This window comes from Impatiens glandulifera, chromosome 8 (genome assembly GCF_907164915.1).
Source record: "Impatiens glandulifera chromosome 8, dImpGla2.1, whole genome shotgun sequence".
Lineage (NCBI taxonomy): Eukaryota > Viridiplantae > Streptophyta > Magnoliopsida > Ericales > Balsaminaceae > Impatiens > Impatiens glandulifera.
In genome coordinates this window covers 12,763,622-12,787,123 of record NC_061869.1, presented here as the reverse complement: position 1 = coordinate 12,787,123, position 23,502 = coordinate 12,763,622, and the positions used below count along the sequence as shown (strand labels likewise).

General features: G+C 26.7%; 1 protein-coding gene across 1 annotated transcript; it reads right to left on the bottom strand.

Moving 5' to 3' along the window:
* Positions 1-211: 211 nt before the first annotated feature.
* LOC124912146 lies at positions 212-2,149 on the bottom strand. The gene is made up of 5 exons (XM_047452709.1): positions 1,833-2,149; positions 1,357-1,467; positions 1,199-1,279; positions 1,051-1,116; positions 212-694 (listed from the first exon to the last, which is right to left on the bottom strand). The coding sequence occupies exons 1-5, from the start codon at positions 2,067-2,069 to the stop codon at positions 590-592; spliced, it is 600 nt and encodes a 199-aa protein (XP_047308665.1). The 5' UTR covers positions 2,070-2,149; the 3' UTR covers positions 212-589.
* Between the last annotated feature and the right edge of the window lie 21,353 nt (positions 2,150-23,502).

Below are 23,502 nucleotides of genomic sequence, written 5' to 3'. Positions count from 1 at the left end.
CCAACTAACTCAATTAGAAGAAGTCAAGGAAGAGCATCATCCTTAATGAAACCTCAATCATCTTCTACCAATTTTCAAATGATCCATATACAAAATTGTATACTAAAATCAAAATTAATAAAAAAAAATTGATTTTTCCCCCAATTCCATACAAGAATTTTCATGAAACCCTAATTAATCTAAGAAAAACCACAAAAAATGAAAAAAGATAAAAGAAAAATTGTCATCCATTACAATAACGTGGTGAGACAGCAAAGCTTTTTCCAGTGTGGCCCTTGTCTGATATTTGATAATAATAATACTAAATAATAATGGCCATAAGTACTTTGGCACTTTACAGAGCCAATTAGATAACACACATTCTGGAAAGCAATAACATGTCTACTTTCATCCCTTTTTTCTTCTTACTAAAAAGATACAAACAAACAACAACCATGAAGAAGAAAATGAAAACCTAAAATCCAATACCCACAAACCCTAATACCAATTAGATTTAGATCAAACAACATTACACACACTTAGTCGAGTCAAATTCGATCGCTAAATCAGACCATAAAAACAATATTAACAAAAACCCACACCTAATATATTAGTGAATCGCCTTAGACAGACCAAACCAACCTTTCAACACTCGGAACATGTTGTTTAGCTTAAACTTCAGCTCCGGAACTCGCAATGAAATCTCCGAGGTTTTCTGAATAACATATTGCTTAAAGAAACACAACCTTTTTTTCCAAATTGGCACACTATAGTATAATGCAAATCTCAGAAATAACTAAGTTTTCAGTTAAGACCTGTTTTATTTACAACCATATGCTTAAAAGGGTTTTTCTTTCCCCTTATATCCTTACTTAAGCAGAAAAAACCGACAAAAAAGCTAAGAGATGAAGATGAAGATGGTAAAAAAGAAAAGAAAACAGACTCGAAAACACTGAACATATATATTAATAGTAGATGAATCCTTTTTTTTCTTTTTTTTTGTAAATACATCACATTAAACCTAAGATGTTATGAGCAAATCAGGGTAGTAAACAGCTCTTTTTAGGATACTGTTTCTACGCTCTTACTCAGCTCCTCCAGCTTCTCCATCCTCAACTTCTCGCTTTCGCTCACGAGCTGCAATTCGTTACTCAATTGTCAATACAATTTGTGTTTAATCTGTAAAATTCATATCATTTTGAATCGAATCATTACATACCTCCATTAACTTAGTAAGTAATTGTGCTTTCTCCTTATTTTTCTCATTGAAAGCATCAAGAGTTTCTTTGTATTCTCTTTCCTGCAACCAATTGAGACAATTGAGACAAAATTAGAACAAAAGAACTAAACTTTCAATGAAAATCTTCTTCATTTTACCTTCTTTTGACAAGCTATTCCAAGGGGTTTCAGTTCTTTGTTAATAGAGTCTATCCTCTTACGAACAAGAGATATATCCTTCCTCATTGGATCAGAAAGACCTTCAAGTTCCTGATTCAAGAATTGATTTTTCATAAAAACCCATCATGTAATTTTTCCTGTAAATGAAGAAATTACCCCTAACTTTTACATGGGCCAGAAGGAAACCAATAATTGATCTAGCTGTTGGTTTAGCTAGAAGACAATAGAACCAAATCTAGAGTGAATATCCACAAAATTTCGAAATCTGCCCTAAACAATCAAAGATCTAAAAAGTATTCCCAAAATCAAGTTGGGTTTTTGATCATTTTTCAAGAACTTCCTTCCACAAAAATCTACCATGAAGAAAAAGTAGTACAAAACCCATCATGATTTCTCACTTAGTTTGGAGAAACGAGAAAACCCATTTGAAATTGAAACCCCTGTTGATGATTTACCTCACGAATAGTAGCAAGACGCTTAGTTTCTTCTTCGATTCGACCTAACTGAGCTTGTACTCTTTCCCTAACTTCCAATTTCCTCTTCTCGATCTCTTCTTCTTTAGCCCTGAAAGTTGAAAGTGCAGATTTTGACATCTCTTCATCTTCTTTAGACATTAGACCACTGAAACTCAAGCTGCCGGACTGAGTTAAACCCCGGTGAACCTCACTTTCTGGCTTCTCCGGCTGCATCATATCCTTAAACGGCTCTTTCTTTCTCTCTCTCTCTAGAATCTCTCTCTAGCTTGGGCTCTTTTGTGTGTGTGACTGTGTGTTTTGATTGTCGGAAAGAGAAACCCTTCTTTTGTAGTCGTTGGAAATAAAAATAATAAAAATTAAAAATTAAAATTAAAAAAATAAAACAAAAAAGTAATATTTGTGTGCTGTATTTTAGGTGTTCATTTAATAATTTATTAATTATTTATTTTGGTATGAGTTTAGATATTCAATGCGCATTTCTTGATTATTACGCGAGCCCAATAACTGGACTTCCTAATCCCCATTTTCTTATAATTAATTGTTCATTAATTTATACAACTGTTAATATTTTGTTTTTTAAAAAATAATTATGTATATTAATAATTGTCATGTATAAATAGAGGGAATAAACAAGATTAAGAAATTACTCTGACATATAATATAAACCCAGATGATTGTTAATTATAAATTGATCAATTCATCTTATTACAATCATGCATAAACTATTTGAAAAGTTTCATCATTAAGTATGTTTTTCTTTGCTCTGTGTTTTATTTTTTTTATTTTAAGTTTTTAAAGTCATTTACTGTTCAAGTCTACATGGTATATTATTATTATTATTTATTTATTTTAATAACATGGTTTTTTATTAAACTTGAGAAATTTATATATAATAATAATGTTTTAATTTCAAGTGTGTGGATTGTTAAAGTCGAAAATTGTGATTAATTTCAAGTGTGTGGATTGCTAAGGTCGAAAATTGTGATTAATTTAGATATGTATGTGAGTAAATTTATATTTTGTTAATAGGTTAAATATTTTGACTAAATAAATTAATAATACTTTATATTTTAAAATTAATATAAAAATAAATAATTATAATATTTATAATCATATAACTTTAATATTTTAATTAACTAAAAACTAATAATATTTTAATATTTTGTTTATATATAACTTCTTTTTTTTTTATATATATATATATATATATATATATATATTATATTCCTTTTCTCATAATTATATATATAACTAGAATAGCAAAGATGAACGATTTGAATATTTTTGTTAGACAAAATAAATAGAATTATACCAAAATTCTTTTAATAATATATATATATATATATATATATATATATATATATTGAATTTGTATTAATTAAGAATGTCAAAATAATTTTTTTAATTTTATTTTATATTTTTTTAATAAATAATTATATATATAGATAAATAATTTTATTTTTATTAATTATTTTATATATATATAATTATATATTAAATGTATATATATAATAACTTATTTAAAAAATAATTCATAATATATTTATATAAAAATAAATTAATTAGTCTAATTATTTGTTTCTCTTTATATTAAAAAAAATATGAGGTGAAATGAGAAAAATTGAGTATTGAAAATATTTATTTTTATATATTTTTAATATAAGTTGAGTGATTTATTTTTAATTGTTAGTTATATAATTATATATTATTGATACATAAAATTATAAAAATAAATCAACATCTTAAATGAGATAAGAGTTAAGTGTTCAGAGTTCGAATCTCATTCAGTATAATTGCTCAAAATATAGTCTAATTGGTGTATAATTGCTCAAAATATAGTCTAATTGGTGTTGGTTGACTAAAGTGAGAAAATGGTTAGGAAATAAATGGTTATGTATTAGTTGGTTGAAATAATTGGTGTTGGTTGAAGTGAGAAGATGGTTGAGAAATAAGAGATATATTGGTTGGTTGAAGTGAGTATGACAAGAGCAAAGGATTGTAATGATGAGATGATTGTGATACAAAATATTTTAAATAATAGTTTGTAAGAGATATGTTGGTTGACCGAAATAAAAATATTTGTTATATGATATATAGTTTGATTGCGGGTAAAATGTATATGTTGGTTACTCGAAGTGAGAGATGATAAGTAGTCAATAATGAGAAGATTTTTGCGTGAAATGAGATGATTTATAATATGATATATAATTCGGTTGCGGATAACAATGAATATGTTTGTTATTCGAAATGAAAATGATAAGAGGTCGATAAAATCTTATTTTTTTGAGTGAAATGAGAAGACTTGTAATATGATATATATGTCCGGTTGCGAGTAACAATGTATATGTTGGTTAATTAAAGTGAGAGATAGTAAATGATCGATAAGGAGGAGATTTTTGTGGAAATGAGGCAAATGATAATCGTGGTATTTTGTATTTTAACCGTGCGTATCATGCTAGTTATAGTTAATTTCGTTTTATTTTAGGTGTGTATTTTTTATTATTTGTGTCGTTATACTTAAATGACTGTCATTCATTTATATTGTATTACAATATTTTTTTTTTCAAAATAATATTGTAACAAGTAATCAACTCATAGACTTATATTGATAAACCAAATCATATCTAAGTTCATCCCACCAAGAATACATTTAATCCTCTATATATTGTAACAAGTTATCAACTCATTTGATAATTCCAAAATAATATTGTAACAAGTTATCAACTCATTAGCGTAGACATATAACGATAAACCAAATCATATCTAGGTTCATCCCACCAATAATTAATACATTGTATATTGTAACAAGTTATCAACTTATTTGATTCAATATATTAATAAATATTCTTTTATTAATCCTCTATATATATGAATAATTTTGAAATTTTATATTTATTAAATGATATTTACTCAAAATATATTTCAATAATAAAACAAATATTATGTTTTTCAATTTTACTTTATAATTAAAATTTAAATAATAATCTCTAAATTAATTCACTTCTTCTTTTTCAAATCCCCTCTATTTACACCATCAAAACTTAGCGTGAGGATCTGAGTTTTTAGGTTTTTCTTCAAAAATTCATGTTTGATGAAACTAAAAAAAAAAATTATTATGACCAAAATATCTCAAATATGTCTAATTAATATAAACTTTTATTAATATAAAATAAAATATTTAAATAGAGGGTAATTTTAATATGTAAATTGATTAAATAAATAATATGATTGTCGGATTTCTATCTCGATAATCAATTTTATCCCAATAATTAAATATCAAACAAGTTATGAACGTCAATTTTATAAATGATAATAAATTAATACTAAGTAAATTTTAATAAACTTCTGACCACAAACGGCCCGCATTAGTGTCCAAGGGTCACTTCAGATTCGGAATCTAAAGGAGCCCAGCCAGGATAGCTACTTTGTATCCAATTAATCCCATCAGTCTATTTTAGGTACATATTTTATCATACACTTCAAATTAATTAATTATTGTATTTTATAATAAATAATAATAATATAACAACAACCCACCGAAGCATCATTTGAAAACTTGTTATTTAAGTTACAAATTGTAAAAAGTAAAAATGAAAAGTGGTTATATATATTAAAATAAAAATACTAAGGAAAAGGTTGGCATGTACACAAATTGCGTGTGTGTGTGTGAGAGAGAAAAGCATGATGGGGGTCAAGTAAACTTATCATGTTGTTTCTTAGCCATGGCTGCCTTTTTAAAAGGGTTTTCAAAGATAAAATATTAATGCCCATCTTCTCTAAGATTCCTAAAGTGGTAAATTTTGTTTTATAAACTTCATATATTAGCTCATTTTCTTCTTTATAAATTAATGTTTTAAGACTTTTCATAATCGGTTGTTTTTGTCGGTGTGTAATTTGCTTTTGTTTTGTCGAATATTGAGGGTGCTTTTATGTTTAGTTTTGTGTTTTTTTTAAGTTTATTTAAATTCAGAGTGTTTTCGTTTTCAAGGGAGAGATATCTTCGGTCTATCTGAGGTTCTGAGTTCGAGTCTGTCAGACGATAAATTTTACGTCTGGTTAAATGGTTAAGTGTGTTTACGGGATATATGTTTAACCCGCTCGAGTAGTCGCATTCCAAATTAGAAACGAAAACTACAATGTAAGAAGAAAACTTATGATAAACAATAATTTGTATTTATTTGGTTTTGTTTCATCTATAAGTATTTGCATAAAAAATAAATAAATTCAATTCAATTAGTTTAAGTTACACTCATCATCCAACCTAGAATTCAACTTTATAAAAAAATATCAAACCAACATTCAAAAAAATTTTTTTTGACAGACTAAACATTAAAATCATGATACAACTTTTCTAGAAAGTATAAAAGAAAAAGAATGAATTACCAAAATGATTCAGGATTAAAGTATTTTTACATGAATACATTTATAACATAAAAAAACATTCTATAAATCAAATTCACTAAATACTAGGATGGATAGTGAAATATAGTACTTTAGTTATGATGTAATTGTCAATTGTCTATTGTCTAATGTCGTTTTAAAATGGACCAATTTTAAAGATATTTTAGTTTCTAAATTGGAAATAAACCCAATTTTTCCATTCAGTTTACAAAACTTATTTTTTCTTTTGCACTGAACTTTTTTTTTACTATTTTTGACATCTAAATTGTTTAATGGGCATAACATTACCCTGTTTTTGACCCTAACTTGTAGGAGCACTCACATTGACTATTTCCCCCCTTATATTACATGGAAAATGTTGGTCCTAAATAAAATATTTTTTTTTTTGTATCACGTGTTACCTCTTTAATCACCTCTTCGTTTCGGTTGGATATCCCTTTTCAAGCTTAATGGCAAAAAGAGGTCGATACCTCAACCTTTATGAGCTTGGATTCGAGCCCGTTAGACTACAAGTTAAGTTCGTCTAGTTAATTGGTTAATTGTGTTTGCGAGTTACATGCTTAACCCGCGATGATTAGTCATACTCCAAATAAGAAGTATAACTCAACGTTGTAAAAAAAAAAAATTCAAACCGACAACACTACTTAAAGATTTCTGATTCAATATATTTTTAGATTCTACATCGATTGAAGACATAGAGTTCTCCAATAGGCCAAATCACATCGCTCACTTCAAATTAATCCTTTTAAAGTATTTAGAAAAAACTTTATGACAAATTAGAAAAATAATGTCTTGACCTATCAAAAAAGATTAAGATAGATCAAATAGAAAGAGTTTTGGCTTAAAAATGATTTTTTAAAACTCATATCTACAAGAGTCATGTTAACTTTATGCATGAAATAAATATCCATTTCAAAACAGACAAAAGAATCCATAATATTTTCTCTTTTCTAAAAGAAGTTTATCTATTGAGGTTTAAAAGGACTAACTTATAGTGAAAATAAGGGGAAAATATATATGGAGCTACAAAGAAGGTAATTGAAAATTGGAAATGTTTATAGATAAATGAATAAAAACAAAAGTATTTTCAAATTAATATTGGATCATGGCAATATAATTAATACCATGTTTCTCATAAAATAAATATATACTTTTTTATACTGAAAATTATATTTTGTGAGTGGCCTAGTTAAGAGGGAATAGGTGGACACTTTGGGAATAATGCAAACAAAATATAATAAAAGATGATATTATTAATGATTGTTTAATGTTAAAAAAAAAATAATGATTACAAGTCAAAAGAAAAAAAATCAACATTATACAATTATTTACTTGCAATATTTTAACTCTATACAAATATTCGTTTTCAGTTTGTGAAAAAAATCAAACCAATAAACTTAAAAAGATTAAAAAATTGTAATTACAAATATAATATGAAATAAAATTATTTATTTCACTCATAATTTGCTATTTTGCTTGAAAACAGATATTATTATTTTTTAATATTATTTAAATAATTTTGTTATTTGTGTTTAGTTTTAATATTTTATTTCAATTAAAAAATATATAATTATTAATCATTTTTATTTGGTTGAATGGTCAAATTTGAGTTTTTTTTAATCTTCATAATTTGAGGCTCTATATTGTTGTTTGAACGTTTAGTCCACTTCTTTTCGGAATGTGACTAATCTATGTGGTTTAAGCATATAACCCGTAAACACATTTAACCCATGTAACTAAGTGAGCTAACTTGCCGCCTCATTGACTCAAATTCAATATCTTAGGGAGACAATGATTCACCTCTTATTGCTGCTAAGTTAGAAGGTAGGATGAACTTCTTATTGTTAAAGTTATACAAAACGAAGTTTTGTTTTAACAGTTTCAAATGTCATTAACTTATTATCCACGTGAAATCTATAAATAAATTAAAAAAAAAATTAATATCACTAATTTAATAACAAATTTCAACGAATTAAAGTTCTTGATTACCGAATTTTAGAGAATCATAAAAACTCTCATTTTGTTGAAATTCTTAATTTAGTAACATGAACATTTTATTTATTTATATATGTAGATAATAAATTAATGGTGTTTGAAATTGTTAATACAAAACATTGTTTTATATAATTGTTAAAATAAGGAGTTTAAATTGTGAAATTTAAAAGAAAATATTTGAAATCTTAATTAACTCTAATAATGAGCTCCAATTTAACATTCTCATCATTTTTATGCCCTAAAATTTTAAAATATATATTTTGAGTGTGTTTTATATATGATAAATGATAATGAGACAATATTAATAAAAAAAAAAACTCTATTTGTTGTCAATATTATTTCCACTTATTGTCATTTCACTTATATATATATATATAATATATTATTAAGGTAGGTAATCATATTTTAAATTTGTCATATCTACTATAATATTATATACATAAAAAGAACATATTTTTTAAAAAGCATATAAACAAATAATGTAATATATAAAAGAAGACATTTAATATAATAAATATGACGTTACGTCTACGTCATATGTGGCCCTAAGTCTTTAGGTCTTTGAGTCCCTTGACTATTCTAAAGGACCATAAATTGCATCCATGATGAACCAACGAACGGTCACGATCATACCAATGAAGTATCTTGCGGTTATTGTGGTCCCATTTCTTTCTTTTCCCTTATTGGTTATCTAGCTGTTAGGGTTATGAAATTCAAATTATTCATCAATATTTTAGTAATCATTACCTAATTAATATTTTATTTATTTAGTTTTCATATTAATGACATTTTATTACTTTTTATTTTTAATAAAATAAAAATAAATATGCATAACATTATTTGTATTATATCAAGACCCATCTCTACCTCGGGAAATTTGACGAAATGACCTTAAAGACTGGGTTATTTGACTTGGTGGTAATTTGATAATTTAATTGCGCTCGTGGTTCTATATTTTTTTTATACGATTTTGCCCTTGTCGCGAAACGCTAAGTCACTTAGCGTTTCGCGAAGTGGATTAGGGTTAGTATAAATACTCAAATATTTTCATTTTCTTAGTTTTCTTTCTCTCTCTTCTCCCGTTCTCTCCTTCACGGCGGCCAGCGGCGGCGACGGACGGCGGCGGTTATCTATACAGATCTATACAAATTTACAAGATCTTTAACATAATCCATTTATGTTTTTATCTATACAGATTTACAAGATTTATAACCCTAAATCTATTTTGCATGCAGGTTTCCGATTCTAGGGTTTAGGGTATGCAGATCTCCGATTCTAAGGATTTGAAGGTCGTCGAGGTAGATGTTCATTTCAGATCTGATAAACAGTTATGTTCATGTTTACATTTTCTTCATTTCAAAACCTGTTCATATTTCGTTCATATTTGGTTCATATTTGGTTCATATTTGTTCATATTTGTGGGTTCATATTTGTTATTTGGTTCATATTTGACCATTTCGTTAAGTGTGGTTCATTAATGGGTTTTGCATATAATTTTGGATCATATGAGTTCCGTTTCAGGGAAGATTCGCTAAGGACTTACCGTTTCGCTAAGTGCTTAGCGTTTCGCTAAGTGGCTTAGCGTTTCGCTAAGTGCTTAGCATTTCGCTAAGTGCTCGCTAAGTGCTAAGCACTTAGCGAAACGGATCTTGTCTGTCTTCATCACCGGTGAGACTGAGCTCAGGATTCCTAAAGGCTCCAGTTAGAGCCATGAATCCCAGTTAGAGCCATGAATCCTTTGATGGTTGCAAAAGCCTTAGGTGGAAAGCTTACATGGTATGTATCATGTATGTATGTATGTAATGTAAGAAAATAAGAGTATAATTGAAATTTGTTTGTTTGATTGATTGTAGTTTCGAGAGGGATTGGCTACGGAAAGATCTGAACGTGATTGGGTTTGGGTTGATCGGATGGTTAGCACCTTCCAGTATTCCGGCGATCAACGGACTCTTTCCAGCATTGGGACTGAGCAATTAAAATATATTTCTGTTTCTTTCTAATATTAATATACATAAACAAGTAAACAAACAGGTTAGGCTGGTTACTTGACACTTGAGATTGTTCTTGGCATTGACTTTTGGACAAATTGGATTCAAGGGCAGGACTGAAGATTACTTCAGTAAATAAATAAATTAATTCTAATTAAGAAAATAATAATATGTAAAAAGTGAACTATTTTCTTTGGTATTTGTTAATGAATGTTTAAGTTGCTTTTGGTATTTGTTAATGAATGTTTAAGCTGATTTTGTTTCATTTATTTCTATACCATTTCATTTATGCATCAAACTAAAACATAACCATTTCTCTACAAATGAACATTTGATTTATGCAAAAGTAAAAAAAACAAACAAACAAACATTTTCTATACCATTTCATTTATGCATCAAATTAAAACATAACCATAACAAATATTTTCTATACCATTTCATTTATGTATCAAATTAAAAATAATTATTTCTCTACAAATGAGCATTTGATTTATGCAAAAGTAAAAAAAAAAAAAAACTATAAAAACACCATCTGTGGGAATTGAACCCACAACCACATGGTTAAAAGCCACGCAGTCTACCAGCTAAGCTAAAACAACTCATGTTAAAATATTTAGCGAAACGATAAGTCCTTAGCAAAACGGGAAGTCCTTAGCGAAACGGTAAGTCCTTAGCGAAACGGGAAGTAAACCCTAAACAACAGTGATTCGAAAATGCATAAACCAAACATCAATAAACTTGAAATATCATAAGATAAACGTACCAAGTGGAACAGTGCTCGTGCTCGTCGTGAAACTCATTGTCGTTTCGCCGCCGATCGCCGCCACCCAGTTTAGAGAGAAGGTGGAGAAGAACGGGAAGAGAGAGAAGGAGAAGAAAAGAAATGAAAAAAAATGAGGGAAGTTATATTAAATAGTAAGGGTAATTTGGACATTTCACACATTTTCACTTCGCGAAACGCTAAGTGACTTAGCGTTTCGCGACAAGGGCAAAATCGTCAAAAAAAAATAAAATCACCACGAGCGCAATTAAATTATCAAATTACCACCAGGTCAAATAACCCAATCTTTAAGGTCATTTCGTCAAATTTCCCCTCTACCTCTAGGCCATAGGGCTGCCCCAACCTCTATTATAATGCCCTTAATTATTTTTTTATTTCAATTATTCTTTTGTTAAATTTAAAAAAAAATGTATATAGAGAAGAACGTGGTGACCTATATCATAAGTCGTTGTCTAATTGGAGGGCAGTTAGCCAACTGCCCCAAGATTCTGGACCTTATTAAGACCCCATGATTATGATGCTATTTTTGTCATTAAATATTATTTTAATTTGTTCTAACTATTAGAAATACACAAAATAATTTCACAAACATTAGAAAATATAAGTCAAATGTTGTCTATGAACTTGATGCCATGAAAAATATGATACTAATTAAAAGCTTAACATTCAATTTATTTAATTATACTCATCATTATTGGCACAAAGATTATGAATTTTAGCTATTCCAGGGGCGGAGTCAAGTACAAGCCGGCCCGAGCTGTAGCTCGGGCAGCCCTAAATATGTATTTATCAATAACAACGGTAAATTACCGTCGTTATTGATTATTTCCTGTCGCTAAAAGACACTAGTAACAGTAAACTTAGTTTATTTTGTTTGTTTATTTGATATTATTTTAAAATTAGCCCGAATAGATTTTTTTTATAAAAAATTAGTTCAGATAGGTTTCAAATCCTGGCTCCACCCCTGCTGAGGGCGCAAAATACGAAACTCCATTGAACGTTGATTGAGATAGTCGATGGAATAAGTAAATACAGATTTATGGAGAATTTTGAAAATTAAAAAAATTAATATATCTTGTAAATTTATTAGTAGTAAAAAAACAGGTTGTGCAACCTGATTTTGAAACAAATAATATTTGTACACTTAAAAGTTCAAACACTATAGAAACATAACTAAAAGTGTCATTAATGCTTTAGTGTGTTTATTATTCTTTATTTTGAGCAATTATTTTTGCAAGAATAAACTTGCAACTAAAAGAGTTTCTATAATAATCTCGATGATAGTGTCGAAGAGAATACAATAAAATACAAACTACAATAAACCTTTAATGAACTACAAATAAAATACAAACTACGAATAACCTTTAATGAACTACAAATAAATATTTGAATGACCTTAATATTTGAAGAGACTAAACGATATGATCAATATTACAATAGATAAATCTCTAAGTGACCGTACCATAGAGTCATCCACCAAAGCTGAAGTTTACGAAAAGACACATGCCTAATTGTGCATCTACTAGGTTCTTAAGAGGGTATGGAATCAAGACACATATCTAATTGTGTATCTAGAATGTTCTTAAGATAATATGGAGTCATGAAAATTGACAGATCTAGAATTCAGAATTTGAGTGGGCTTTATAAAATTTGGATAAACTTAAAAAATAACGAGAAAATTTTGGATAAAACGAGTGAATAAAAGGTAAGTTTTACAATTTTTTTATAATTAGATAAACATATCGTGAATTATTTTGAAAATTTCTTTGTTTATAAAATGAGCTTAAGAACATATTTTTTTGTTGTTTTAAATTTTAGAGGTATGGAAATAGTACATGTGTTCTAATCCGCATACTAGACATGAAGTCCACAATTAAGGACTGTCGATTTAGGCTAGCAACCCTCGTTCATCAATAGTTTGAAGCTTTTGCTGTTAAAGTTTTGAGTTAACTCTTAAAAGGTTAACGAGTTTGTAATTTTTAAATAAGTAAATTTTTACGATTTTAAATTTATTATAATAAGATTTTACGAGTTGATAAATAATTTCGATTTTACTATTTTTTTTACGATTTTACGTTTACAAAAACTAATTTATATTTAAAAATAAAAATACAGTTATTATTAATTTAAATAAATAATTAATATAATTAATTCTGTAAGTATAATTTTATTTATTTATTATTATTTTTTAATTAATTTTATATTTAAATATTTAAATTTGCTAAGTATAAAATACTTAATTATATATATAAATAAGAGTAATGATATATATATACATCACCTTCGTACAACACTACCTCATTTGGAAATAAAGAAAAAATATATCTTAAAAAATATAAGAGATAGAGAAAAATATTTTATCTTTCTTTCCAAATGAAATGAGTTAGGTACGGTATGAAGGTGATGTATAAAAATGTTGTATATATTATTACTCTATAAATAATAATATATAACTTTGAAGTAACTCTAAATTTTACGAATCTATAATTAGACAACGATTTTACATAAATTCTCGATTTTAACTGCCTCGATTTGAAGTAAATATTAATATATTTAAGTTGTGAAAAATAATTAAGACGAAAGAAAATACTTAAAATTGAAAAAGTTCCTATTTAGAAAAAGTAAATAGGTTAAAAATATATTTGATAAAATAATTATAAATTCAGAGTTGAATGTTACGTTGATTATAAAACTCAAATACACATTCTTTTTCTTCTACAAGTTACATTTTTTTTAATGTAAATCGTCTATTTATTTTATAAATAAATAATAATAAAAGAAAATCAGGTTTTTGTAATTGGGCCTTAATATAGTTTTATTTTCTGCTTTGAAGATAAAGTCAAAATTAAATGAAGCCCGCCCATGACCCAATGACCCATCAATCAAACAAAGCCTAATTAATATTTCATTTCATTTACTCCAATCTGCCAACAAAGAACACCCTTTTTCTGGAGCTTCAAATAAGGACTATTAATATATTATATATATATATATATTTATCAGCTAATATTACAGTATAATTATCATAAAAAAAATTTCTATACAAAAATCTCATTACCTATTCAATAACCTTTGTAACATCGGAGGGGTGACTCATTTCTATTATTATTATTTAGATTTGAGTTAGTATCGTATTTGGTTCGATTCGATTCAACATCTTATTTAGTTGAATTAGATTTTTCATCTAAATTTTTATAATCCGAATAACATTTACAGCTGGTTGGTGGGTCGTTGCTGCTCATATCCTTCAATTGTCTTGGTGATCATTTCTCGAGTCTGTGTCTGTTCCATTTTTAACAACAAAAGAGATAAAATTACCAAATCTAGAGTTATTTTTTATTTTTTCAATTAAGAGTTACAGATCTTTCAATTCAATTACAGGACTTTTTATAGATATCCACTCATTAGTTTTATAGGTTTCTCACTTTTTTTTAACTATATAGGTAGATGATTATGTATCATTTCGTATAACTTTTTTGGTGTTTTTTATCGACCATCAGTCAATGACAATTTTTCATGCCGCTCAAAATATTTGGTAAGGATTATTCTGACACCGTTGAATGATTTATTTGATTTTCTCTACTTCATCGCTCATCGTTACGGATCTTTGGAGTCACTTTGAAGAAATTACAAAATTATTCGATCTTTTTATTAACTTTTTTTTAGAGCGGTGGTATAATGCACTCGTCCATAAAAACTTCTCTTTCAATGTCGTCGTCTATGGCCAGTCTCCCCTTGTTCACATGCCATACATGGTTGGCCATTTCTCAGTTGATATTGTCGATCATAGCCTGTAAACGCGACAAGAAGCCTTGTTGTTCCTGAAATTTCATCTTCCTCGGGCACAAAATATAATGAAACAACAACACGATAAGAAACGTATCAACTGGGTATTGCCTTAGACATGAAAGAAGCAAATTAAAGACATGTAACAATTTTATATTCCTTATTTTTTCTCTGTATCTTGCTATACTACATTGTACAAGGAAGCCTGGATTGTGTTAAGTTTCGGAATACTAATTATGACCTTAATTTTCAGGTATTTGTACCAAGTGGTTGTAGTCCATTTTTTCTATTTGAAAAACTTTTTGTTTGTTAATCTACATCTGAATCAGGATCCAAATGTGAAAAGAAGATATATAGCATTTTTAATATTTTAAATGATAATTAGAATAATTTTAAAAAAGTGGTGATATTACTTTATTTAATTTTATATTAAAAGGAATTACACTTGAAGCAAGATTTTGTGACTTTTTCATTGATCTTAAAATTATAATATATACTACTAACATTAACTTTTGACTGCAATACTCTGGTGGTGTTAGGTGGTCGGTTGCTATTGATTTTGGACTAATACTATAGAAACTTAGATAAATAGTTTGACCGGTTATTAGATGATATATATTCTTAAATTTAAACGAAAATTGGAGTAGAAAAATTACAATTATTATAACAATTAATTAATTAGACTAATTTCTTTTTACAAAAATATTATATTTAATTTGTTTGACATAAAATATATTTAATAAAATAAAAAATAAAATCATATTTTTTTCATTTATAGGACCCAAATTTAATGCGACACTTAATTTGAGATTAATTATATACTAATTGGTTTATGTGTTTTTGTCAAGATATCGAAAAAACTTATAATCACTTGAAGAGTTAGTTTTGTTTGATGTAATGGATATAATGAGAATGCGTGCGAAATTAATTGGTTGTATTAGATTTTGTCTTTCGATAATTAAATTTTATGTCATTGTTAATGGGAGTTCATGAATATTTTGAGAGCTCTAGAGGGATCATGCATGGTGATCCATTCTTCATTCTTGTTCATTATTGTTATGGAAGTCCTCTAAAAAATGATGTTTTCGCAGAAAACTCGGGACTCATCCATGAAGTGAATTGTGGGTCAAGAATATATCATTTTTCCATATCACATTTGATTTTTGCTGATGACACGCTCTACATGGTTCAGATTACCTACAAAAATTTTAAATACCTTGAGAATATTTTATGGTTATTTGGTGCATGCTCTGGTTTTCGAGTTAATCTTAATAAATTTGACATATTTTTTCTCAGAATCTGTTTTAAATAGAAGAAGGGTGAAGTTGACAAATGTGTTGGAGTTCAGAATTGACGGTCTTCCGTCAACATATCTTGGTATGCTATTGAGTGCTAAATTACGATTCAATGTCTTTTGGGACCTGCTTATCACTAAAATGAAATGTAAACTATATATATGGAAAATTAAATAATTTTGCCTCATTAAGAGTGTGTTGTCATATATATATATATAATGTCTTTATTCATTCTTCCCAATAGTGTGACGGTGAAAATTAAAAAAACAATATGTAAATTTTTATGGAGATCTTCTAACTAATCGTTTTATAATCTAGTTAGTTGAGATAAAGTTAAATGTTTAAAAATCAACGAAGTTTAGATATGTGAGATCTTATTTCCTTTAACTATATATCATAATGGTGTAGTAAATTTGCAACGGAGTCGAATAGTCTTTGGATATCGATGATCATATGTAAGTATGATCATGATTGGTCTAGTTGATTCACCAAAATATCTAATTATCCAACATGATGTGACATTTGGAAGAGAAATTATTTTATGTGAAAAAGTTTTCGTGAATAATCTAGATTCATTGTGGGGTATGATTCTTTGATCAGTTTTTGGGACGATATTTGGTGTAGTGTCAAAAGTCTAGCTACAACATATCATGAGCTTGCTTCCATTGCTATATGTAGAAATCATACAGTTAAGGACATGTTTGATCCACAGTCTAGTAGTTTTGCTATCCAAATTAGACATAGAAGAAGATTAAACATTAAGTAAAGTGCATCTCATAATAGAGTTTTACTTTTGGTAAGACACAAACAAGTGTCCCCCTCTAAACAAAATGTTATGCGTTGGCAAGACATAAATAGTTTTCATGTGAGGGATTTGCTACAAGTTGTTCGCTAAAATGATTTCATATAATTTTTGTTGGGAGAAACTTTGAAAGTCAAAGATTTCATCCAAAACTTTGTTATTTGGATGGAGCTTTATTCACGGTGGATATCTTACAAATGATATGTGCATGAAAGAAATGTTGTATTATAGTTAGTCGTATGTGTAACGAGGATGTGGAATCAACAACTCAATTACTTTTGTATTGTCGAAGGGTGACTAGTATCTGAAATATTTTTTGGAGTATTATTGGAATTAATTGGGTGATGCCTAAGTCTTTGGATAGTTGCTGAGAAGTTTGGATTATTGCGGATGATATCACAGACCTACATATTTGAGTTACCATCTAAGTTATTTTTTGATAGACTATCTAGTTGGAGAGAAATCGTTGAACTTTCAATGATCATAGTCGTCAGATGCATATCATTCATAATGTTATTATTATTATGTTTTTTATACTCGTTCCGAAAAGTCAGTAGAGTCCGTCGGGAAGTTAATCAATCTTTTATAGGATTTAAGAGCTCGATAACTTATTGAGTAACATTTTATATTTTATATTTTATGTAAGATTTTTGATAATTTTTAATATACATGTAACTTTTTCCGAAAAAAAATAAAAATTATATATATATATATATGCATCATAATAATAACAATGAAATTCTCTTATCTTAGCTGGCTATCTTGAGCATGATACATAATTCTACATTTCAGCTAACTCAAATAATTCTAAAGGAAATTCTCTGTAAATGTTGAAATTTGAAATCCCAATTTATAGAGAAATGAGTGTACAATGATATATATTATTTTTCTTATGATTTATTTATTTTATTTCTTCTAAATATTATGTATTTTAATTCCACATCATTATGACTCTACAGAAAATACTTTGATTTCATAAACCTTTTTATATTCTTTTGTTATTCTAATTTAATTTTGGGGCTAGTATTACCACCCATCACTCATATGATCATTTCATTTTTTTCTGATTATTTTGATATTTAAAAAGACTTTTGTGTTTCATTGACTCTTTTTTAGAGAGGAAAAAAAGTCAGTGGATGGTTAAAAAGTGAAATTTTTAGAGAAAGTGAGAAATAAAGTAGACCCCTTATTAATTATGACAAAGAAAAGTAAGAAGACATATTTAATAGTAACAGCCTTGCACTACAAAAAAAAAAAAGAAAAGAAAAATAATAATAACCCATTCATATATAATTGATATTTTTTATTAAATAAATGAAAATGATAACAACCTTACATTTGGTAAGCTCACAACCTCTTCAAATTCAAATGCAATAGCTCAACAATTTTGCTAACTAAAAATAATGTCTTGTTTGGATGTCACTATCTCCTCCACCATTCAATGCTTCTACATCGTTCCCAATTTTCCATCATGAATAATAATTCTCCATCATACCCTCCACACAAATATTTTATAAAATATTGTACATAAATTAATAATAAAATATCAATAAATGGTCAAAAATGTTGATTTGAACTTCTTCTTCTAAACTTTAAAATTTGGGCTATATATTGGTAAATTTATATAAAATAAGTTTTTTTTAACGATTTTAAACTCTGTTAACGTATTATTTATATGAAATTTATAAATAAATATTCACGTAACTAATTTAACTACCGAATTTTAACGAATCGATAGTTCTGACTATCAATTTTTTGAAATTTAGTTAGTCAAAATCATCGATTCGTTAAAATTTGATAGTTAAATTAGTGACATTAATTTTATTTTTTTTATTAATAAATGTCGCGTAGATAAGTTAGCTATGTTTGAAACTCTTAATATAAAATCTCGAAATTTAATCCATAATAAGAGACTCAATAGGATAATTAACCATTCATCAATGCAACCCCATTTAATGTAGGCTACAAATATTAGGTGAGCCCTTCCTTCAAATGTGTCCTTTGTAAGTAAAGGAAAGTGTTCCACTGTTTCAGAAGTATAACATTGATGCAAGATATATCCTAATTAAGTTAAAATACTGATTTTTTAAAATAATATAACTTTTACGATTTTAACGAAAAAACTAACAAATTAGATTTTAACTCTTAAAACTAGCTCATTTATTATGATTTTAAATTTATGATAATCATCTTTTATAAATCTATAAATTTATAAATTATTTCAATTTTAAAATTTCATAAATTTATATGTAAATAAAGTGAATTTATATTTACAATATAAAAATAAATTATTATTTATTCAAATAAATGATTTTATAATTATACTTATTTTTTTAGTCTAAAATTGAACTTTCTATTTTACAAATTTATAAATTGTTAACAATTTGAATAATTTTTTAATTTTTTTCGACTTAGTACTAATTAAGGAAAAAAAGTTTTTGAGAGTTTTCGAACAGGGAATAGTTACTTATCTTTGTAGTATTCTAGTTCAACAATATCATTGCAAACAATTCAACTAAGATTTTCATGAAGGTTTAAAGTACAAAAACTATTAAGAGATCCAACTTCGTATTTGTAAGTATTATATTGTGTTTAGTAAAATCAAACTTAAAATTTATTCTTTGTGTGGAAAGTTAAAGGAATTAAACACAATACATGAGACAAAACAATGATAGATCATCACTGAAATTTAGTCAGATTAAAAAAAAAACTTGAAAACTAAACTTAATAGAATGAACTATCTCCTCAAGGATAGTTTCACCTTTGACTAATTTAGTCAGATTATAATTTTTTCAAATTCCAACAGCTTCTAGTTATGCCTTTATAGAAAGAAAAAAACAAGGAAGCAATAAAAGTTTCATTACTATGTCACAATTTACTTTTATTTAACAGTCACGAGACCGCTTTTATTTTGTGTCGTCCAGAATTTGACGAGGCAACCTGATTGTGGGAGTGTTTCGAAGGTCATTGATTTACGATATTGATTTACCCAACATTAAACTCTATTTTTCTTGTTTTCTAAGCGTCACTCATTTCGTCACTTTTAAATATTCCAACACACATTGAAAATCTCCTCTACTTTAAGATTGTCATTTCTTCCTTCTTTTTTTTACTCAAATATTTTCGATGTACATCTCTTTTTTATTATTATTATTATGATTGCTTGTCTTCTTTACAATAACTATTAGTGGTCATCTTCTCTCAATCCGGTTGTCTACTTGTGTCTTCTATCCGACCATAAGATATAAAACCGTTTTAACAAGAACATGGAGTAAATACCGGTTAATAAAACTACGTAATAAAAAAAAACACAACATTTTCGCGACAATTATTTGTTAACTGTACATAATATGTTCATCCAAATATTTTTATTTTTTGTAAAAGGTCATTAAATCAATTCCAACACTGAGTTACTTTTCATTCAAACAATTTCAGAAAACACGTTAATCAATTTCTTAAAGCACTGAAAACATATTTATTTATGAAGATTCAAAAAAGAAAATAAGTGTTATTCGAAATCATTTAAAAATTGTAGAGATTAAAAGATGCAACTATTGCTTTAAAAATGCTAGGACCCAAGTGAATGAGACAATGAAATCAATAATCTAAATAATCACTTTAATTGTTGTTCAAGAGGACCCAAACATCCTGGTAGTGTATGAAATTTTTTGAAAAATAATTTGTCAAAAGATGATAAATGATCTATTGAAAATTACAAATATTATCAAAATGTTGTTTGAAGAGAAGTGATAGACATTATGCATGGATATCCAATACTTTCCATGGTAGATCATATCATTATTGGTTGATTAATAAGTTTTTACTGTTATTATTTAAGGTTACATCTTTCGAATTTTATTAATTTTTATTTGTTTGTCTTGCCAGAGCGAAAAGGAAAGTGATTATAGGCCAAGAGAGAAAAAAAATTATGAATTTGATTTTATTAAAAAATAAATAAATTAAAGAGCTTGTTTAATATTGAGTTATTTTTTTTATTTTTTATCCAAAATTTAATATTTTCTTCCTTCCTTTTATTTCATCTGATCATCACTCATTTTATTCATTCAAATACTAAAATACTATTTATTTAATATATTCTCGATCATTTATCTATCTCATTTTTAAATGGTAAAATGATCCTTGAACTTTTAAAAACTAATTTTAAAAAAATAAATATTTTATTTAAACCCAATTTTTTTAAAAATAAAACCCAAAACTCAAATAAGCTCTAAGATGAAGTTCGGTCATAAATGTCTTGAATTATAATGCTTAATATTGATTTTAAATTCTAATTTAGTTAATATTGATTTTAAATTCTAATTTAGTTACGAAAAAATAATACTATTTTTTATATTTTAATTTATTAAATATATAATTAAAATAATATTATATAAAAAGAATAGATTGACAAATAAAAAATGGAAATTTAAAAAATATATAAAAAGGAAATAATAATAATAAAAAATGTAATTAAACATTAAAAAAAAAACAGAAAAAAATTATTTTTATATACAAAATTATTTTTTATTATATTTATTCGCCATATAAAACATAGTTTATACAATATTATAGGTCGAAACAAACTAGTTTTTAATTTATTATTTTAATGAATTATTTAAGTTTTTAATAGGTTGAATGTTTTTTACATTTAAAATTTCTAAATAAAATAAAATATTTTAATTACTAAAATAATTAATAAAATTATTAAAAAAAATATAATTGGAAAGGTAAATGTTTTGTTTAGAAAAATTAATATCAAAGAGCTCAAATAAAGCATAGCCACAAGATTGTCTTTGTAACAACTGCCTTGGTGTATGGGGCCTACCCTAATTACTAAGGTCCTTTCCTGTTTTGTTTGTTTGGCTATAAATATATCCTATTTAATTAATTAAGATCTTTATCTTTTTGAATTCCAATATTTTGATTTTATTTTACACAAAATAAGTATATCCACATATGTTATTTTGATCAAAATCAAATGTTGTTACAAAATGAGATGTTTTATAAACCATTTTATATTTGTATACCCTTAGTATATATATTTGGTTGTGACTATATCATCTAAACCGTACATTTTTTATTCTAAAATGAGAGAAAAAACATTTAAAAGTTAAACATTTGATCAAACATAATTTGTTTCAGTTTGTCACTTAATTTAATTAACAAAAACTCATATTTTTAACTATTGAAATGAATGTTAAGCAAAAATTAATGAATATGTAAGTTTGATACGATAGTTTAATATCAACAATTCGTATCTGGTTAATCAAACCATGATATTTTTTTAAATAAGTGATTAATAAATACGTTTCTATTATTAATTTTTTTAGTAAGTGTGAGAACATCTTTCGCAACTCTCTCACTTTTTAATTTTGTATTTTAAAAGATGATCAACTCTCAATTTTAATAACTTATTTTAATTTTATATGATACTCACTAATTTTTTTTAAAGCCTCAATAATCAGGACTAACAACGTTTAATTGTCACACATATTGTAACAACTCATTTGCGACACATTTCACTTTTCCAATTTACTATTATACCCGGTGCGCTACAACTAGCAGCCCCATTTAGATGTAAACCAAAAGGTTAGTTTCAAAAAAATGTTATTTTTCTTGTTATGAGTAAGTTTGTGTCCGACATATACTCGTTCTTACTGAAACAGTCAAATCTAGAATATAAAAATACGTTGTACTCATCATTTTCGGATGAACATATCACAAAAGGGCGTGATTACATTAATATATAACTAGTTTTAGTTTGTAGGGATATCAATCTTAAGAATACCAATTCTTACTCTTCACTAGCTCATATGAATTGTTGGATGAATCACCCTTTTACCCCCAAAAAATAAGATCTTGTGAACAAGAAGTTAAGATTTCAAAGTTCATAAAAAGTGATTCTTGAATATTTTTATAAATTAAAATTATATTTATTCAGCTCCCAACTCTCTCTGTCAAATTGAATGCTCCTATTTAATGAGAGTTAGATGACCTGCTCTATTCACAATAAGAAGAAAAAGTTAATGGCAGCCTAATTCAAAAATTAGGGCAGCCAAATTAGATTACTTATTATGTGCATTAAGACCCAGACATGGAGGAACGATTGATTCAATTAGCAAAAGTTTGTTTCATAGTCAAAGGGAAAATAATAATAAGAAGAAAACACCTTCTCTTCCTTTTTCTCTTTAATTTTTTTTTCTTTATTATTTTGAGAAAATTGTTTTCTTGTTTTTGAAGTTAAATTTGTTCTTATTCCATTCCTAACATGTTTTGAGAATCAAGGAATTTCTTAGAATTTGCTTGAGGAAGTGATTTTATTCAGTTTTTTTTTTCTAAGAAAACCTTATTTGATAAATAAATAAAAACTACTTTATTGGGGTTAAAATACAAAAATACATATTTATGTTTATTGGGTCGATTGAATCGGGTGAAAATGAGATAATTTCAATTCAATAAGAATTGACATTGAATTATAATTTAATTCTTATATTTGAAAATGATATAGAATTGTAATTTAATTCTAATTCTTATGTTTAAAAAAATACAATAAAAATAATTCAAATAAATATTATATATATTATTAAAATATTTGTTTGAC

What these genes read in the sequence shown, in the direction of transcription:
- LOC124912146 (XM_047452709.1), bottom strand. Translation starts at nt 2,069, where the DNA reads ATGATGCAGCCGGAGAAGCCAGAAAGTGAGGTTCACCGGGGTTTAACT. An exon ending in GTCTTGCTACTATTCGTGAG is followed by an intron (nt 1,468 to 1,832) that starts GTAAATCATCAA and finishes TTCTTGAATCAG; the next exon opens with GAACTTGAAGGTCTTTCTGA. An exon ending in TACTTACTAAGTTAATGGAG is followed by an intron (nt 1,117 to 1,198) that starts GTATGTAATGAT and finishes AACGAATTGCAG; the next exon opens with CTCGTGAGCGAAAGCGAGAA.